The sequence below is a fragment of the Pogona vitticeps genome, chromosome 1 (genome assembly GCF_051106095.1).
Source record: "Pogona vitticeps strain Pit_001003342236 chromosome 1, PviZW2.1, whole genome shotgun sequence".
Taxonomy (NCBI): Eukaryota; Metazoa; Chordata; class Lepidosauria; order Squamata; family Agamidae; genus Pogona; species Pogona vitticeps.
Genome location: NC_135783.1, coordinates 121,731,867 through 121,753,553, shown reverse-complemented (window position 1 = coordinate 121,753,553; position 21,687 = coordinate 121,731,867). Strand labels below are relative to the sequence as shown.

At 41.0% G+C, this 21,687-nt stretch overlaps 1 protein-coding gene and 1 pseudogene across 21 annotated transcripts in view; one reads left to right on the top strand and one right to left on the bottom strand.

Annotated features, from left to right (window-relative positions):
• Nucleotides 1-21,687, bottom strand: part of KHDRBS2 (KH RNA binding domain containing, signal transduction associated 2) — a 520,773-nt gene that overhangs the window by 196,470 nt on the left and 302,616 nt on the right. For all 21 annotated transcript variants that reach the window (XR_012087317.2, XR_012087305.2, XR_012087311.2 and 18 more), the window contains one exon: nucleotides 9,445-9,572. Coding sequence is in view for 2 of the 21 variants with exons in the window: in XM_073000222.2 (XP_072856323.2) it covers nucleotides 9,445-9,572 (128 nt within the window). In the remaining 19 variants the exon portion in view is untranslated. The remainder of the gene's footprint in view (nucleotides 1-9,444; nucleotides 9,573-21,687) is intronic.
• LOC140703367 (U1 spliceosomal RNA) lies at nucleotides 2,431-2,585 on the top strand (annotated as a pseudogene).

Genomic DNA, 21,687 nt, shown 5'->3' with positions numbered 1-21,687 from the left:
TCAAAAAATTGACTTTTTGTTTTCTTCTTGTGCACCAGGCCACACAACCACTGTGTGACAGGAAAAACAGGCATCAATTTTGTAACAGGTGGCAATGCAGTGCTGAAAGTTACACTGTTGGAGTTCACACAGGTGAGCGTAAATTACAGGATTTTGGCTGATATTTTTACAAGTTCTTGTGGTACTTATTTTAGTCTCTGATGCTTTTATATGACTGCTTTTTCAGTTGATTTTTTTCAATTATCTCATTAGCTGACTCAGATTTTATTTGCACTTACTTATAGATCACCTGGAGAGCTCCTCGTGATGGGGTGAGTAATCATGTTAGAAACAAATAAACTTCCTGTTGGGACAATGTATTTTTATATTGACCCAAATGCTTTGTGCCCCATCATGCTGTTACATTAATAGTTTAACGGGTATGTTACATTGACTTTTATCTCTGTTTTTTTAAAATTTTTGCATTTTCAATTTGGAAGCCACCTTGGGGGGACTTCTGGGAACAGAAATTTTATAAAACAAAGCAAACAATGAATAAAGATATTGTGATGAGCACGACAGAACAGAATGTGTAGCTGAAAAGTACTTGCAGAATGAATAATTTCAGTTAAGACTGGAGAAACAAAAATGAAGATTATACAAGCTATACATAACTGTATGATGTGTGAATGTACATTCATTTTCCCAGTAGAAACTCAGGTTTGAACCGCTCCTTGTGTTTAAGTCCCAAGATGAGCTTGGGCCAGTCATTACCATTCATGGATTAGTTGTGAGGACAATGAAACCATGATATAAGCTCCCTTTCCTGCAGTTCCCAAAGTGTGGGTAGGGTATAAATGTAATGTAATAAAATAAAAATGCCTATTGCAAGACACTGTTTGTAGCTCAGAAATATACCGTATTTTTGCTCCATAAGACACACCTGACCTTAAGACGCACCTAATTTTTAGAGGCTGAACACAGGGAAAATATATTCTGAACCCAATAGTGTAATAAAATATTTAATATACTATAACAGAATAACATTTGAACCATGTAAAGTGAACAGCAGTCAACAGTGGCATTAATATAGACCATTATCAGCCAGTTATAAGACCTATACCACTCTACCTATATTTTACATATCCTTTCATCCACCTCCTCCCCATGCTTATAGAAATGTCTCAATGACAGATGAGATTGTTGTGCAGCTCTGCCCAGTTACAGCTCAAGCCTATATTAAGTTAGAAATGGTTTGTCTAATTTGGCACTGCATTGAGAGGTCCCTTTTAGTTGTGTGGAGGATAAATAGTGGAATTAAACTATTTAACAGCTGGTTTTCCTTATTTACTTTAGGTTATGCAAAAGAACAGCAACACAAAGCTTAACCTGATCCCATTCACCAGCAGTAGCACATGCTCAGCATAAGACCAAATCTCCATTTTCTGACATAATTGAACGTTTATAGCATGCAAGGCACAATAGGTTAGGCCATACAAAGCCATGAACAATGTTCTTGATGAGCCAAAAAAACTGAATACAAACTATAGTAGCTGAAATCAGGGAGCAGGTACTGTAATCCAATCAGAAGTCACGAGGCACAGTTAGTTTCCTTGCTGCAATACCCTTTGGAAATACATTCTCTATTAGATGCCCAGAACTAGTTGAAAAGTTTGCAAGTTGAATCCAAATTTCCCATAGAAATGCACTGAAAATTAATTAATGCATTTTTATTGGGGGGGGGGGAAGGTCAGAAACTTTAAAAAACTTAAAAGAAAGTCACTTACCAGGTACTGTAGACTGAGCCTTGCTCTTCACAGTGCCTTGGTAGACCCCAGAACAGCCAAAAAAGAGCCCCAAACAGCTAAAAGCCAGCAGGCACCCGGCAGACGGCAGCCATTTTGTGCTCTTCTCCGCTCCTGCTCCTGCTCCTTTCCCCTCCCCTCTCCCCACCTAACAGCTGATTGGTGCTGGTCTGAACACTTCCTAGGCAGCTTTTAAAGCAAGTATGCACGTTTCTACACAAGCAGGTTTCAACTCAAATGGAGCACCTTTTCACCCAAGCACTAACCCCAAACACACAGCTTTTAAACTAAATTTTACATTTTAAAACTACAATACCAGGCAGTCCCAGATCTCTCTCCCAGCTCTCTAACTGCTTGGACTAGCAAGGAAGCAGACAAGCAGCTTCTTCACTAACTGAAAGTTTGAATTTCCCCACTTTTCCTGCATATTAGGTATGCTAATATCTGTGCACTGGAGGATTGTGGGAGGAACATTCAGCTCCTGATGGGGTCCTGTGGGGCACCCCAAAACAGTGAATAGCTCTCTTTGCCTCTTTTGGGACTGGGGCTGTGCAGCCCTGTTCTGATCAGGAGATGCAGCCGGGGGGTCACCATGCCTTTGGGGGACAGGGCACAGAAAGGGGCAGGAGGTTCAGAGGCCATTCCAACTCATAACTGGCAGGGGAGATACCATGATCATCAAAGTGGTTTTCCCAGGGTGAGGCTCATCTATTGCACTTTGGATGTGCTGACCCCTATGATTTCCCCAAATGTGGGAAAATCAACTGTCTAAGTGGGGGACTGTGTTTGTGGTTTCCCCTGGTTTTTCTAGAATTAGTCTTTCCTCTTTTGTCCTTGGCTGTTTTCACTGCCTGCTGCCATAGGCCTGTTGGCCTTGCTGGTTTTCTAGGTGGGCTCCAGGAAGCAGATCCTAGAAAGCCAGCAGTGCATAATGGTGAGGTCCAAACAGCAAGCAGTCTCTGGTGCTAGTTCAGAGGCCTCCCAGCATGGCAGTGGGGGGCTTCTGGTTGGTGGTGGTTGAACCCCCTTTTTACTGTATTTGTTCCATAAGACTATTTGGGGGGGGGGAAGTGCGTCTTATGGAGCAAAAAATAAAGTAGATCATGGTTTTAATGTTAAATTTCCAAGGTGCTAGCGTGTCCGTTCAGTGCAACAAAAACAACAAGGAATCCTACAACACCTGAAAAACTAAAGAATTTTCTTTGGCATAAGCAATTGGGGATATCAATCCACTTGCATTTGATGCCTTTGTTGTACTACAAGTATGGTTTCCTCTGGTCCTCTGAATTGTTTTGATCCCCCATTTTGATTTAAGAACTGCTGGATAGTTCAATGGTTTAGGCATCTGCCTGCAGAGCCAGAGGTGGAGAGTTTAGTTCCCCACTGTGCCTCCTTGACAGATTCTGGACTCAATGATCCATAGGGTCCCTTCCTGCCCTGGAGTTCTAAGATGATGATGATCTCCCTCTAAATGAGACTTGTTTCTCTCCCCCCCCCTCTGTGTGTACATGTATGTTTTACTACACAATCAATCTGTAACGTGATACAGAAATACCTTTTTTCTCTCTGTACAAGCAATTTTTGTCACAGTCATATTAATTAGCAAGTTCAAATCGGAAAAATAAAACCCGTAATATCCTGGATTTGGAAAGTCTTTTTCAAAGTTTAATGAAATATTATATGGTACCTTTTAAAATTCAGAGGTGAGGCAAAGGACCAGTCAGGAATGAGTTTGCTCAGTAAGAACTCAATTTAAAACAGACTGGGAATGAAGAATGCATTTTAAGAGATCAGATTCAAAGAACCTGACTTGTTTCTTCCAGCATAACAAAGATTGACAGATAATATGATTTTTCTCTATAAATAGACCAGGTGGAGGGAGGGAATATCATAGAGCTGGAAGAAATCGTTAAAGGAAGGGAATAAAGTTGGCTCTAGAACAAAGAGATATCAATTGCATCTGGACATGAAAACACTCATTGATTTTTAACAAGTACAGAAATAATATGAAGAGTAAAACAATTGTGCTAACTTATCGTTGAACTCTCCTTGGTTTATTAAAAGGAATATGACAGAAAGTTATTTTGAAAAAGAATCAGTATAATAACAGGCTAAAGCCTGCTATAATTGTGCTGTGGTAGGATGAATGAACAGTGACATCATTCTACCACTATGCAGTTATAAGTGGACACAGTATGTTATTGGCCAAAATCCTGTTGCTTAGCATGGTAAGTTACACGTAGACCAGGCCCATTTGAATCCATAGGACTTACAGAGGAATTGACTTACTAAATTCCCATTGATACAATGGGCCTATTCTAGTGTGACTTACTGTGCCCACCAACAATTTTGGCTGTTATGTTAATTCTTCTTAAAAGTTAGTTTGAAGCTCTAGAGTGTATTAATAAGGGGAGGAAGTTAATAGCTCTATATAGGCTTACTAGATCATAGAGCTTTGATCATTCTTGTGCATAACATCTTAGGAATTCTCAGTGACCATGCACTGGACACCACTTTTAACCAGAGGCTTACACAGTTTATGCCTACATGTCTTGGGATCTATGTGCAGTGACAGATGGAATTACCGAATCATGAATTTCAGGTGTGTTGTGTTGGGCAGGATTAGCAGATACACCCAAAATCCCCCATATGGATGGATGTTTTATGTGTTGATGGATGGTTGGAAAGGCAACCTGAAGATACCATGAAAAAGAATAAGATAATTCTTGAGCAACATGATAAGAGCTTGATGGTGACGAAAGACAAAGTCTTGTAGCTCTATAGACTCAATGAGACTGCATGTCCCACAATATATGGTAGATGCAGTTATTTAAATTCTTTCATGAGAATTGTGAAGAAATGGTAGTCCAGCAAATACTGTAATCTCCTGCTGTGACTTAACATTGGCCATGCTGACTGGGGCTGGCTACAGGTTCCCTAGATCTGTTCCTTAGTGTGCAATATACACCGTGTCTCTTACATTTGCTTAATGTAAATTCAAATAGTCATTGTGTGAGTAGATTCTTGGCTGAAACATGGGCCTAGACACAGTTTCTTTTACGCTAAATAAACTATGGACAACTTATTCCAAGATCAGATTTGTGCACAGCTAAACACTGGGAATGTTACAAGTATGCATATTTCATACAGTAGTTTCAAAGCTTAAAAATACCAGATTAATAGCAAGTTATGCTGATTCACTGTCATTTTAAAATGACATTGGTTTTAAAACAATAAACAAACATCACATTTTACTTTTAGCTCAACAAAACCTGTGCTTGTTAATATTTTCGGCATAACCAATAATATGTTTTGGCTCCTGTTTTGTTATTCTTTGATCCTTATCTCTAATCAGCCTTTGGAGACATAGAACTATTTCAAGTCTGGGAAGGTTTTTCAGTGGAATGAGCTCTGGTTTGCAAATTGGTAAAGTTTTGGATAGTACAGAAGCTCTGGGCAGACTTCTTATGGTGTCTTTAAAAGTAATAATCAATGATAAGAATTTATGGGATGAATTCAATAATGGAATGAATCAATTAAGGCTGATAGGGATTAATGTAACAAATCAGCTATTTCCTCATTAACATTAATACAACCGAATTAGATTTCAAATTCAGCAATGATGAAGAAAATGGACTAAATGTGTGTTTTGTTTTGTTTTCCAAGCTAAACCTCCATTCAAGCTCTGAATGAATCTTCAGTTTCTGAGAGAAGGAAGCCCATACCAGTGCACTCAGTAGGATAGCACATAATTCTAGCGTGGCCAGAGTTCTGGAGGTGGGCTGGATGGCCCAGGTTTGTTGTTGTTATGTGCTGTCAAGTTGCCTCTGACTCATGGTGATCCTATGAATGAGCAATCTTGTAAACCCAAGCCTGTAGCTTCCTTTAGGGCAGGGGTCAGGGAACTTTTTTACCTTTCCCCCTCCCAAAAAAAAGTATATACGCTGACATTACCCCCTTGATTCAAAAGGAAGGGAATCATACATTATTTGAATTTAAAATATTATTGAATCTACACAGGCTGTGTACCAAACTAGCAGGTTGCACCAAATTTGATAAAGATGTGGACTATTTTTGCTGGAACACATTGCACTCCAGCCATGGTGTGGTATAGGGAGTAGTAAGGTGTCCAACGTGCCTAGCAAGTTGCATTAAATTTTTGCTAGCTCGCAGAGGATTTAATCATCATCAGTGGCTGCCAGAATGGTGCTAGCAATGACATGCTTGCCAGAGACAGCCAACGCAGAATTGGGGGGGGGGTGTTCCCTACCACTTTAATCATTCTATGTGTGGTGTGCAAAAAGGAACAAACCAGGCTAAAGGTCATGTCACCCACCCTGGTGCCACAGCCCAATATCAAAGGACCAGTGTGCTTTTTTATCATCATCGATGGAAAACTCAGCAGTAGCCAGAAGATTGGAAAAGATCAGTTTACATCCCAATCCCAAAGAAGGAAAGTGCCAAAGAATGCTCCAACTACTGTACAATTGCACTCATTTCACACGCTAGCAAGGTTATGCTCAAAATCCTACAAGGTAGGCTTCAGCAGTATGTGGACCAAGAACTCCCAGAAGTAAAAGCTGGATTTAGAAGGGGCAGAAGAACTAGAGACCAAATTGCTAACATGCACTGGATTATGGAGAAAGCCAGAAAGTTCCAGAAAAACATCTACTACTCTTCATTGACTGCGCAAAAGCATGGCAGAAAGTGAGGACGACTTAAAGAACCTCTTAGTGAAGGTGAAAGAGGACAGCACAAAAAATGTACTGAAGCTCAACATCAAAACAACTAAGATTATGGCCACTGGTCTCATCACCTCCTGGCAAATAGAAGGGGAAGATACAGATTTTACTTTCTTGGGCTCCATGATCACTGCAGAGGGTGACAGCAGCCACGAAATTCAAAGATGCCTGCTTCTTCAAAGGAAAGCAATGATAACCTAGACAGCACGTTTAAAAACCAGCCTTCCCCATGCCTTAATTCAAGCTTTCTCTTTTGATTGCCTGTTCTTTTTCATAGTTTTGAGTCAGTCTCACTCACTCTCTCTCTCACACACACACACACATACACATCCATCCCCCCACCCACCCTCCCTCCCTCCCTCCATTTTCTCCATACATTTTCTCCATACATTTAAATAAGGTTGATGAAGCCCTCAGTCTCTCGCACCTTCCTTCCCTCCTTCCCTTGTTAACTTGATCCTTTCCCTCCTCCTGCTTGCTTGCAGTCATTTCCGGAGGAAGCAGTCATTCAGAAGCCCCAGATTGATTGATTGCCCGGGGCTAATCCACAGCTATAACCAATCAAGCAGGCTTATCTACGATCTCTGAAAGAATGGAGGATTTACAAGTGCCCTGCTGCAACCAAGGAAGTAACAGGGAGAGGTGGCTTACAATTTGAGGTTTGGCTGCAGAGGGTGTGTGTGTATGTGGGTGGGAGGGGGGTAGCACTCTGCTCATTACCCCCAGGATTTTCACTTTTACCCCATTTGGGGTAATTTACTCCTGTTCCCCGACCACTGCTTTAGGGAGTCAATCCATCTCATGTTTGGTCTTCCTCTTTTCCTGCTGCTTTCCACCTTTCCCAGCATTACTGTCTTTTCCAGAGAATTCTGCCTTTTCTTGATGTGCCCGAGTAGGACAGCCTCAGCTTCAACATTTCTGCCTTCTACTGTAATTGGTCCATAATTTGCATAGTCTAACAGCCCAGAGTAGTGCCCTGTACTAGCTGGGCAGTATAAATATGAAATGAAATGAATGAACTTGCACAGGCAGTAACAGTGTGCCTCCCAAAAGGTCTGCACTTCCTTTTACAGAGCAGAGTGCTGCTTCTGCCTCTGAGTCACATCTCTTTCCTTCCTTCTTCCCGCAAGATCCAACTTCTCTCTGGGTCCCGACTTCCACCTCCTCCAACAGTGCCATCTTTTTAAAATCTTTTTTTGAAAAAAGGCATCCCATTTCTTTGTTCCACTTGTGCTGGAATGTTTCCCTCTCTCCTCTACCCCCCCTCCGAGCATTTTTTCTTTTTTAAAAAAATCTTCCCTTCCCCTCTTCCTTGTTTCTTTGCATGGTGTCTTGCGATGCCTCCAAGTCCTGCCCCTTCTCTGGATCTCAGAGAAGAAGGAGGGGATGAGTCCCAATATGAGACAGTAACAAATGCAGAAAAGCAAAACACTTTTTGACAAAAAAAAACAAAACAGAAGCTTGGGGGGGAGGGGGCAGAACCAGTGACCACATCGCCCCTCAGAAAAGAAGACTGAAGGGAGATATGATACCACTTTTCAAATACTCTTACCATTAATTATTTGTGACAACAATGCTATTATCATAATGCAAATCATCTTGCTCAGAAGTTGAGGGTAGTGTATGATGAGTGATGAATGATATAGTTAGATGTCTGTGTGTAGTAGAGGCTTTGATTGATAAACATATCTAATCTGCCCTCTCTTGTTTTTGCAACATGAAATGGTTCTGTGGGGCAAACACATGAGCACACACAAAAATCACTATTGGTGCATGACAGGGCATGGCGTGACATGTCAGTTCTGTATGAACTTAAGATGTGAGGTCAGTCCCCAGGAGAGGACATTCTGAAAGCACTGTCCAGACCATTCCTCATTGTCTGCTAAGATAATTCAACAAAACTGCAGTGACCTCTCATTATTTCCTTTTTGTTTCTATGCATTTTGGGGACCTGTAGAAAATACAAGGCATAGGGCATTTCAGAGAGTTATTAAGTACTCTGTTTCATTTATTTGATATATATCCCATCTTTTTCGCAATACTGTGTGTTTCAAGATAGTTGCCTTCACAGTCTTGTGTAACACAATGAGCCGTAATACAATTCCAATTAAATTATACGAATGTCTAATTAGTATAATTGCTGGATAGCTCAGTGGTTAAGGTCTCTGGCTCCAGAGCCAGAGGTTGGGAGTTCCATTCCCAACTGTGCCTGATTAACAAGGGCTGGACTTGATAATCCATACAGTCCCTTCCAGCTCTGCAGTTCTAAGATTGTTGTTGTTGTATTTGTCCTCCTTTTTTGGGAAAAAATGTCCTCCTTTTTGGTGTCACTTGTCTTCTATATCCTCCTTTTTGGCAATAAAGCAGTGGCCAACCTACAAAGTTTCTACAAAGTGCAACTCAAGGCATACCTCCTATAGTAGTAGTTATATGAAGTAGTGGGTGGTCATAGACCAAACTCTTTATGAGATGAGGTGAGATTAATCAACTTATTGATGACTATTGTGGTGTGTGTGTAGATTCGATAGCCTTGTAAGTCCCTTTCAATGTCATTATTCTATGATTCTATGAAGAAGATTCAAGAGGAACTGTTTGAAGATGCACACAAATCATGTTAAATATCACTGAATGCTGGGGAGACATCATTAAAGGGCTACTGTTCATTATTCTGGACTTTAGTCATGGGTCATATCTCTCTCTGTCTCTCAACAAGCTACAACAAGCTGTATTTTAAACACAGTTGCAGTTCAATGAAGTAGCAGGAGGGTTTTTTTGGGGGTGTGTGTGTGTGTGTGGGAACCACATCCACAAAGTTCCATATTTCCTTGCATTCATGTATGGCTTTAATCTGTACATTTAAATCCTGGGACCTGAGGTTTGCACCTCTGGACCTTGCAAACAAGGACAAATAAACTCACCTTGAAGGGGTTGCAGGGGGAACTCGGATCCCTCTTCCTCTAATGCTTCGTCCACGAGCTGAATCCTCTGAACCATTTAAATATGATAATTCTCTCAGTTGCTCCTGGCGGATTTCATCATTATAATCCTGAAAAAAGGAGAGAACAGAACATTTACCACCTGCACTGCTTGGGTCATTTTCTTTCCTTTTTCCTCTTGAAATTTGGAAGGATTTCAGATATTTCAAAAAGTCATCAATGAATTCTCTGCTTAGAACCACTCTTTTGTACAATCAATAACCCCCTCCCCATCAGAACGAGAAAATGAAATATAGGTGCCATCCCATTGGATGGCTGGGTTTTATAGAAATTCAGGTCTGCAAGGCCAGCAGCATCCTACCGCCTAAAATCCGGGGCCCAACTCTGGGATGAAGGGTAAGCCCTTTTAACATCACACAGAGGCAGGGCAAACAAGATTTGAGAGGGGACTGAGGGCCAGCGTGTTCTGGAAACTGACATGAGTGGAGTACAGTAACCTGGGTAAAGTACAGCTCATGAGGCAATAGGGCACCCAGGAGCTAGAGGGGAAAAAAATACCCATTCTGGACAGGCACACGGCAAAATATTTCCACCAGCCACAGCAGTTGCAATCATCCTCACTAGGACTTGTGTCTTGTGTGCCTTTACCTACAATATACCTGACAGATGGGGAGTTCCTTTTTCCACAATGCCACTTGAGGAAAGCTCACGACGAGCCCATAGGGAAGTTTTTCCCCCAAGCCCTGCCCCCTTGCTGGAGATCCTGTGCAACAAGGAGGCTCACAGTAATAATGCCGACTGATGTTTTGTTGTCTACTTTGCTCCAAATAACTCAACAGACCCCCAGTATTCTTCCAAGTGCTCTCTGAGCACTTTGGCATGCTTATTTTGCACAAATATCGTACACATAATATGCCTTCACACTGAGCTAGTGAACCCTGGGAATAGCTAGAGACTGTGCCCAACCTATGAAACCACCTCACGGAAAAGCAACACTTTCTCTTCGTCCAGTGTTGCTTGCCCTGAGATATTTTCCCCGCCAAGAAACTCATTGAAAGCATAGCAATTTTCTGAGACTTCAGCCAGTTTAATGTGGCAACTTTACTCAGATTCTAGCTATGCTATGAATGGCTTCTTTCTATCATTATTTATTTATTTATTTGCTTGCTTGCCTGCCTGCCTGCCCGCCTGCCTGCTTGTTTCCTTTCCTTTTTTAAAAAGTTCCTACCTTTTATAAGTCTTTACAAAAGCATAAATAGAAGGTAAAATGTGCAGGAACGATTCTCTTCACATATTTTGTGTGACAAATACCCACACCTACCTTTCAGTATGTTTAGCTAACAGGAAGGCAATGCTATGTGCGCCCCCTTTTGTATCCAACTTGTGGAGACCCTCATGGGCTTTTGAGGTGAGTTATTTAAGGAATGGTTTACCACTGCAACCCCACGAGGAGTTTCCATGACTAAGCGAAGATCTGAACTCAGGTCCCCTGCATTCTAGTCTGCCACTTTATCCACTACACTGTCTTGGCTCTCCACGTTGGTTAGCAATGCTGGCTTTACAGGAGGGGGGGAAGAGTCTAGGATGGAGATGGTGGTTTACTCTAGTTCATTTTAAAGATGCTTGGAACTTCGGGGGTAGAGGATTGTTGCCTATGGGGGGGAAAGGATGAGAAATCCAGGATTTCAGTGTCCTTCTGTACTTTGGTTTTTTAAGGGGAAATGGAATGTGTGGTGTATAGAGCTGCTTGGTGTAAGAGTACCAGAGAGAGGTGATCAATCCTTTTTCCACCGACAGAGACAAAATAAGGAATATCTTAGGGATGGGCAATTTTTATTGCAAAAATAGCTCGAGGAAGGGATTTTTAATCACCCCAATGCCTTTCCTTCATTTAGACTCACAGCCTGTTTGCCCCTCCGCTGAATTTCTCTTTAAAAACCGACACAAACACTAAAATACTCACACGTAGCTTGAAGCCTCGGGGATGCTGAACACTGTCTCAAAATGCTGCTGCTGAAGGTCACATTCTGTTAATGTCTGGTTTGGATCTCTAGACACCACCCTCCTCACACACAAATTCAAGGACACATTCACACATCTCAGGGCAAAACAATACTTGACTAGTTGTTCTGATAATCTTTAAAAAGATCATTGACAGTCATTTGTTCCTTTTCCCCTCAGATCCGTTCTCTCCCAAACAAGTGTTGAATTGAACGCAGAACCTTCAGGCTCCATTAACCTACATATAGCCACTTATTTGGTCTATCGTGTGACCATACCAAGATAATTCTTGCTTGCCCTTCCTTATCTCTATGGCAATAATCTGCTTTATTTCCATCACAGAGCATTAAGGTTACATGTTTCACAGCAGACACAGTGCATAGCATGGACAACTTGGGGGCTCCACAGAAGGAAGGCCTCACCATAAAAGTGGGGACAGCCGTTCTAGCCATAGGCTGCCTCATTATCAATTGCCTAGACCTTTCTTTTCCTTGGGGCAAAAAGTGCATGGCATTTGCCATCAGCCAACCTTTGACTTCTAGTAGGATGCTGGCCAGCATCGTAAAACAGGTGCTGTCACTGCCTCATTTTTTTCAGAACATGGACTTCAGGTAGAAGAAATTAGATGTCAGGCTTCCTGGACCCAAATTGTGTTATCCACATTAAGGGATAGAAAAAGACAAGTCTTCAAATTATTCAGTCATTCAGATGCTTGAGACAAGTCTGTGGTTGTCAGCTGTTTCCTTTCCAGCCTTTCCCAACTCAGAAACAATCCTGTTCCAGGAACATCCCAATCCTAGGCCCTGCTATCTTCTGTTTCACCATAATCTCAAATCCCTCTCTTTCAATTATATTCCTAACCACCAATGTTGTTCAACGAAGTATAATTTCATCAGATGCAATGAGTGTTCAGATTGGGAAAGGAAAGGGGGGAAGCACCATACTACATGCCATAAGAATTATAGTCTGGAATGTCCATGGATAAGAAAGTAGGATAAAACAGACTATAAAACCTATGTTGCTTTTTAGGCTAGGCTATTTGAACCTCATTATTAAATATCTCTCTCCACAAGATCTGTTAGGCAGAGTATGGGTGTCACATGTAGTTGACCTTCTAACCCGAAACTACGACAAAGGACATAGAACACCATTTAGGATGATACCCTTAATAATTAAAGGAGATAAGGGAGGTGAGACTTGATCATAGTGAGATCCATAGGGTTTCAGGAAGCTCCTGAAATTGATCAAGACCACTCAGTTTCGACCCCTCCAAACTTGGTGGGGTTAAGGACTTTTACTAGGAGAAGCGAAAGTCTAAAGCAACAGAATATGACTGAGAAGGGGGGGGGGGTGACCCGGGAGATTCCTGGATTGGCCTCTCTTTGAAATCACATCTCGAAGCAGAAACTGAGTGGGTGACATCTTTGGCACAAAGCTGTGAATGCCCCAAGGCAGAGAGCGGAAAAGTACAGAATGATTTTGGAAAATAATCTTGGTCAAACTTGAAGTAAGTGGCTTGTTTTACATATGAACTCTTAAGGACCTAAACAATGACGAGAGTGGGGGTAATCTGTCCGAGAAAGTGACTAGACCTATATCTGGCCAAACTGGCAAACACTCCCCCCTCACTTCATCTGAGGCTTGGCTAAGAGAAACAGAAAGAAAAGAGGAAGAAGGGGGAGGGAAAAAACAACTTTACTTTTATTGCAGCAATAAAACTCGCTCCCGCAGGACAATACAGTGGTGCCTCGCTTGATGAGGATAATCCGTCCCAGCGAAATCCTCATCAAGCGAAATAAAAAAGCTCATTGAAACGCTTTGAAAACTGTTCAATGTGTTCCTATGGGCGAAATACTTGCTCGTCCAGCAAAGATCCTCCATAGGGTGCCCATTTTCCGATGCCTGTGCAGAGAAAAATGCCTCCTAAAAACAGCTACGAGCCATTTTGAGCAGCCGGCGGCCATTCTGAAAACCCGACGATCAGCTGTTTTGATTGTCGTAATGCAAAGAATCGGTTCCCGAAGCAGGGAACCAATAGTCGCAAAGCGGATTTTACCCATTAAAACATCATTTTGCGATCGCAATTGCGATCACAAAAACACTGTTGTGAAGCGGATTCGTTGTCAAGTGGGGTAATCGTTAAGCGGAGCACCACTGTATAACTATAAACTACTGATGGATTTAAATCTGTGAAGCAGCCAGAAACAGTCTTGGAAAAAGCCCTTCCTCCTGTCAACCTTCTGCCCCAAGCTATTATTGTGAATAACTATTGTGGTCACTACCTGTTGGAAAGAAATCCAGATAATACCTCCAATTATGGAACAACAACAAGAAGACATTCTCAAGAATATTCAGAACATTATACTTAACAAACTGCACCAGATGAAAACAGAGATGGATCAGCTATGGGGACACAAATGGAATTTAAGAGTGAAGACGAAGAAAGAAGTGAAACTGTGACAGGGAATCAATTTTTTTAAAACCACGAGACAGACAATTTTATTTTTAAATCCCAGAAGGTTCAAAAGAAAAATGTGAAGGTACAATGCAGTGGAGAGTTAATTTGTTAATCCTTCTAATGGAGATGAGACCAGCAGAAGTGCAGGAAATGGTGAAGTTTACTATGAACTTCAATATGAAAGGGAGAAAAATCAAGATGATGGGACACATGCTGTGGCAGATAGGACAAAGGAGACAATATATGGAGTGGGTGAAGCTCTTGAGAATGGATGCATGGTCCACAAGATAGAAAATGAAAGACAACAAGATAAGAGGGGTACAAAATATTAGTTTTGGGGATAGAGCAGTGGAGATAAACCTTATTAAATTTAAGAAGGCATTTTGTGGTGAAAGAATATATGATAACACAAACTAATGGTTATAACAGTGATTAGATATAAAATGCAATAGATATAAAATGGCAGAATAGTATTTAACCTATAAAACTAGCAAGCTTAAAGATAGAAAGGAAGAGAAGGTCCAAGAAAATGGAAGATTAGTAATGATAAATGTCATGGGAAATTGTTATGTTTTCCCCCTCTTTGTATGATTTCCTTCTTTAATACAATTGTAGAAGTGAATGTAAGAATACTTTTCACTCTCTGGAATTTTACCCTTTCTTACCATTCCCCACTTCTTACCTGGCTCCGTATTTGTACCATAACCCCTATCCCTATGAAAATGAATTTTAAAAAATATTTTAAAAAAATATTTGACGTGAGATGATGAGAAAATCATTAAAGGAGATATGATGATGCCTCTGAGTCACAAGAAATTGTGAGCTTCAGCATCATGGGGTGAAGGGGACAAGCCCTGTCTTCTATGCCAGAAGAAGGTATGCTAACAACAACAATTGTATGCCATCAAGCTGATTCCAATACATGGTGACCCTTTCCAGGGTTTTTGAGGTAGAGAGTACTTAGAGGTGGTTCCCCATCCCCTTCTGGGGCTGTATGGGTTGCCCAAGCCCACACAGATCAGCTCTTTTCCTAGGAAACATCAAATCCCCAGTCTTTGGCTCTGCAGCCAGATACCTAAACCAGTGGTCCCCTACCTTGGGCCTCCAGATGTTCTTGGACTACACCTCCCAGAAGCCTTCACCACCACCTCTGCTGGCCAGGATTTCTGGGAATTGAAGTCCAAGAACATCTGGAGGCCCAAGGTTGGGGACCACCGACCTAAACCACCCAGCTCTCCAACAGCAAAATGGGATTATTTCACCTTTTCTTGATCTGTCACACAAGAAATCAGGAAATTAGAAAACAGATTAGTGGAACTAGAATATGGCAATCCTATCCTAGAAGCTATATGTGCATTTGTTTGTACAGTATATGAATTATATTCCCCACTGAAAAGGGAATCTCATACGTATGGAATCTGATTGTAAGATTATTGATGTGATACCCCCCCCCCAGTGTAAACCTCCTTTACAAAACCTTCAAGGAGAAAGACTCATTTATACACCGAAGGAGCTGATTGGATTTTTAGTATCAATGAGTTTTATGATCTTTGACCATTTATAACTTTACCTAATTCCCTTCCTCATAGAGTTGCAACCATCTCCTAACCAGGAGCATCTGTTTTTAAGACTTATAAATTGCATTGTTAATCGGTAAAACATTACTCCATTAAGTGGCACAAGGCACAGTCTTTCCCATAAAATCTCAGCTTTCTGATTCCTGAACACACCGAGCTCCTTCTGACTCAGTAAGCAGAAGATTGAATGAATGTTTCCTCTGATAAGTGAATTATATAAGAGGCCCTTCACAGAATATGTGCAGTAATTCTACAGGCAGTCATTTTAAAAAAAAAATAACAGCACTCCACTCTTGTGTCTGAGGGTATAGTAATGCATTTGCTGGCTTTCAGGCACTAAAAAAGCATGCTGGTTTAATTAGTCTTTCAGAAAGTGCTTGGGGGGGGGCAGATCAAATGAAGTTTCTCTTTTCAACTTCCATGTGATCAGAAAGAAAGAGGGGGAACTCCCTTTGAAATGACAGACTGACCAGGTTTGTTTCAAAAGCAACAAAATCTGCTTGCATTATTTAAAAGCACCACAGTGACATGCTCATATACCACTGGGTAACAATGACAATTTGCTATAACTGTACCAACAAGGATACAAGGGCAGGGGGAAAGATATCAAAGTTGTTTCACTTTCAAGTATGTAATCATGAAAACACAGGATTACTGTCTGATGCATAAAGGCCCAAGATGTGCTAGTAAAAAGACATCCCAAAGAGAGTGTTCAGTAAATCTTTTACGATTCTGCACACCAAACACTTCTTTTGGGCTATCATCCCCTCCCCGTGGTTTGCTTCTGATGATGCAACCAAATTCTCTGCAGTTCTTCAAACAGAAGACACCAAGCTATGCAATCTTACCCATGCCTACAGGAGTAAATCTCATTGTTTGTCAGCTGATTAATGGGCAGCCTAAAGCGGGCTTCTGCACATTACACAGAAATGCTTTGATACTCAGATGAATTTTGTTATGATTGGGAAAGGTTGTCTAATTTCATTCTGGAATTAACCCTTAACTGGGATAAGTGCCAGCAGTGACAAACACAGGCTTCTGATATTTCCCTGGAGGTCTGTAAAGTTTTGTAGGTCTCTTAGGTCAGCTGTTAAGATTCCCTGACCTGGCAATCACACATCACACTTTTTGCACTTGTCATTTTGATCTGATTGAATACTGGCAACCTAGATCTAAATTGGGGGCATCTCACCCTCTCCCATTACAGAATAAAGGGCCCCGCTCGTATTATGTATGGATCATTTCAATATAGCCCCCTAAATGAAATATCAGCAGATCTCCCTTAAATAAAAACTGTTGTTCAGCTGAAACAGTTCTTTCTTTCCATGCTCACTAGAAAAAGACTCTGTGGAATTTTCTCCAAATGCTTTCATGGTTTTTTAAAATGAAGACTGCCATTTTCTTCCCATAACATCTCAGAAAAATGTTTAGTCTGCAGCCTTGGGTAGACTGCAAAAGAGTGACTTGGTTGCTATTGTATGCAGTGGCAGCAAACAGCCAGAATATCCATAACACTTGAAAAGAAGAAGCAGCTGCGTTTCTGCTAGAGGACAGAAAGATTCCCCCCCCAAAAGTAACTACTTATAATCAAGGTTCCAAACTAGTTACTGCAATAGTTATATTTTTCCTAGAGGTAACTAGCTATTTTAAGGTAGTTGTTGTGGTTTTTTTGGGCTGTTTGGCCGTGTTCTGAAGGTTTTCCTTCCTAATGTTTCGCCACTCTCTGAAGATGCTGGCCACAGAGACTGGTGAAACGTTAGGAAGAAAAACCTTCAGAACACGGCCAAACAGCCTGAAAAACCTACAACAATCATCGAATCCCGGCCGTGAAACCCTTTGAGAATATCTTAAGGTACTTCAAGATGCTGCATCTGAATTCCACTGGCTATAGACGAGTAGTACAAAACACACTCTCCTCCTACCCACCTTGCCACCACCTCAACAAACAATGATGCAGAACTATAAGGCATAGTATGGCCCACTGCTTGAACCATGTGATATTTTTAATCCACCATTCACTGAGGTCTTACTCTCATAACTCTACAGTAGAAGGAACTGAATGTTTACAGTTACATCATGAAAGCAGCAAAATTGCATCGTAATGTAACTAAATCACAACATAGTTACTTTAAAAAGAAATGAATTACTAGCACCTGGTTACACACAAACCTCTCTCAGTTTATTAAAAGTGATCTCCACCCTTAATAAACTGCTGGAGAATTAATTTTTTCTGCATTCTTTATTCCCCCAAACATGGTGGAGAATTCTGAAAGGCCATTTGAACATACTGGAGCTCTGCCATCCCTTCCAGTACAGTAATATATTATTGGTGGGAATACTGTGTTGTAGTGCCTCCAAGTTATATTGATGTTCTTCTGTTTAATATCCTAGAGAAATGTGGCAGCTAAGATATGAATGCCAGAAGCTACTGCTTAAGATGGATGACTGCCCATAAGGCATCAGTTCAAAGAACAGCAGTGAGATGATCTGCCCTATAAATTACTTGTTTAACATTGACCAAAAAAATCTAAGCAGTTTGTAATGGTGTCCGTTACAACAGAAATAGTTTTTTTTTTCCCCACCAAAAAAATCATATGAAACTGGCCCAATTTTTTTTTCTCATAAGGCCACATAAGGAGTTCTTTGCAATTTTCTTGCCATCTGTTGCAAACCAGGGCACATGATTGAGTGCACAACCAAGCATGTGACTAAGGGATGTTAAAGCATATGACTGACAGCTGACACTGTCATGCACACTGGTTGCAGATTCAGATTTTGTTGTGCAAATTCTACAGGATTCTGGCCAAATAAATTTACCAAAGGGAGATGAGACAGGTGGTTTCATCTATGAAAGAGGTGATAGAATCAAAACTTGCACATAAATGTAGTCTGACATAATTCTATGGCTGACAAAATATCTGCCCCGTATCCTTAAAACATTAAAGGACAGCCTATGAGTTTTAGTTATACCAAGAACGCAGCATCTACAATCCTATAGACTTTGGCACTTTTACTGTAGATACAAAACTTTCCCCATCCCATGTGGAAGAACTGAAAAGTGTGACACCTATCATGGGGCTGAGACCATATTTATCTGAGTGAGATCAGATCAAGGAAGCTTAGGAGCTACCTGAGTCCTGATACCCAGATTTGTTTTGGGACTGGAAAGGAATTTGCTAGATGCAAATACCTACTTTCTGTACAGAAATACCCATTTTTCGCCTCAGATATATATATGTATTTATGTTCTATGATGAGTTTCAGATTTAAAAAAATGTTTTAATGCACATGAATATAGTGGTGTATATTTGAAAAACGCACACCAATGTGCTTTAATAAATGTAATTAAAAAACACGGACATTAGACATAGGTGTGAAAATGTGCATAAAAGTACTTATTTATGAGAATGCCAGTGGGAACTGAAGACAGTTAGGGAGAATAAAAGTGCTAGCTTTTCACATCATGTGATTTCATATTTTAAGTATTTAACTGGTGCTAGTGGTCTCTTGCAAATATTTCATACAGTCCAGGTCACAACTGGAGTAAGCCCATTGAATCCGTGGAATTTACAAGGGTGTTGGCTGACCAATTCCTCACTACTTCAATAGGCCTACTGCAGATATGACTTCCTGCTGGATATCGGTTATCATGTGCAATGCTCATGTATCTTGCACAAAACACAAGCTTCTATGTGCAAAAAGCAAATTTGATTGCTGATGCTCCTGATGGTTAAAAAAAAAACTGGCCTTTTTGTTCTTGTGCAAGAGTAAAAAATCTCACAGCAGATGATATTTTTTTAATGAGGAACTCTGATATATCACGACATCCTGTTCAGTCAAGACCAGAAGACATGGGAATATATGTTACATCCTTAGTCTCAGAAATACACAGCCCTTGCTTAAGATATACTAAGACTCTAATTCTAACAGTTACCTGGGATAAATTCATATTGAGCTTAGCAGGATGTCCTCCTTAGAAGACATAATGATGATTGTGCTGTAAAACAGTTAATAAATTGCCTGGCTCTCTCAGAGACCTACATTATATCCATAAGTTTGATTAGTTTCCTTAAGTCCTTAATTTCTGCATCCCACAAAGCACTAAAAATACTCAGTATCATCACATTAGATCAGTTGTATAATTATGCCCAATCAGTTTTATGATTATTTACAATTATGCCCAAGGTCCAATGACATCATGAATGACCTTGCCAAAATCATCTGGGAAGAGCTACCACATGCATATATTAAAAGATACCACCTGACGCAGCGGATCCCAGCCTTAGGTCTCCAGATGTTCTGGAGTTCCGGACTACAAATCCCAGAAATCTTGGCTAGCTCAGCTATTGGTGAAGACCTTTGGGAGTTTAAGTTCAAGAACATTTGGGCACCCTGGGTTAGGAACCACTGATATAATGGGAACAATTTTAAATCAATGTATTTGTCTTTTAAAAAAAAAGCTTGAGCAAGCATTTCTGGGTGAACAAGATCTTAAATCCTTCTACTACTAACACCATAGCATTTGCAGAGGTACAAACACCAGGTCTCTTCAACACCGTGCAGAGCTTTTCTGCTCTCTTTTCCTTTGTTCTGCAAACTCTACCCCGACATTGGCTGGCACTGCCAGACAGATTGACTTTGCATATATTCAGAGAGGGAAATTACAGCTCTATGTGGATTATTGTTGTCTGTGGCAAGCTGACACATTTCCCTTGGCCACCATTTTAACTTCAAAATGAGGCATGCATGGTCTGGATTTATGTCTCTCTCTCTCCCTGCTGCCAATAGAAATTTCTGGGCACATAGGACTTGGAAGACCTTCTCATTCTGGCTGCAAATGGTCTAGATAATGGTATGTGTTGTTATTGCTCTGGCACAATTAAAATGTACTGTGCTGCAAACAGTAAACTAGATTGAAAACATTTCCCTCCTTAGGGTATTTTGCCAAGACTTTGTATTTATTAAACTAGGATGTCACGTGGTTGTAGAATTTATGCTGCTCCCCTCACTACAAACACACACACACACACATGCACACACACCATTTTGATGTATTTTATGTACTGGGCTTTTCTCATTTCACACTGGGGTTGTCAGCAGTTGCTATTAAAAAGCCAAGGTGCTCTTCTCACCAGTCACAATTCTCACTCATTCTGCTAAGACTTCTTTTCTCAGCTCCAGCCACAGATGATTTTTTTGATTCTATTTTATTTCGATTCTAAGTCCATCTACCTCAAGGCTCAGTCCTGGCCCTTGTGCTCTTCAAGTTTTTTATTACTAACCTGGATGAGGGGGTGCAGGGGATACTCAGATTTGCAGATGACACAAAACTGGATGAAATAGCTACAGTAGGGCCTTGAGTTACAAAAATTTTGAGGTACGAAAAGCTCTGACCACAAAATTTTGGTTCGACTTGCGGCTGGTGCTTCGACCTATGAAAGGCAGGGGGAAAGGGTGGGAAATTCAAAGCCACCCCCACTGCCCTCTGCCTCCTGTCCCCGCTGACCTCCACACCTGCTGCTGGCTTCCCGGGCATCCAAACCCCTTCCGCTGCCCTCTGTCCTCTGCCGGAACAGATTAAATGGTTTCCAATGCATTCCTATGGGAAATGGTGCTTCGACTTACGAAACATTTGAGTTACGGCCACCGGTCCAGTATGGATTAATTTTATAAATTGAGGCACCACTGTATTACCTTGGAAGACAGCAACAAAATACAAAAAGATCTGGATAGACTTGAGCACTGAGCTGGAAATAACAGAATAAAATTTAACAGGGATGTGTACACAAATCTACAGTTACAAGATGGGGAATACATGGTTCAGTAATACTACAAGTGAGAACCATCTTGGAATTTTTGTAGCTCAGAAGCAGAATATAATGCAATGGTGTGATGTGGCTGCAAAAAAGGCAAATGAAATTATAGGATGCATTAACGAAGTACAGACTTACAATCCCATAAAGTACTAGTCCTTCCTCTATTCGACACTGGTTAGGCCTCATCTTAAGTACTGTGTCCAGTTCTGGACACCACACTTTATGAAGGGCTCCAACAAACTGGAACAAATTCAGAGGAAAGCCACAAGGAAGATTTGGGAAGTGGAGACCAGGCCCTTTCAGAAATGACTGAAAGAACTGGGCACGTTTAGTCTTGAGAAAAAAAAGACTAAGGGGAGATACGATAGCGCTT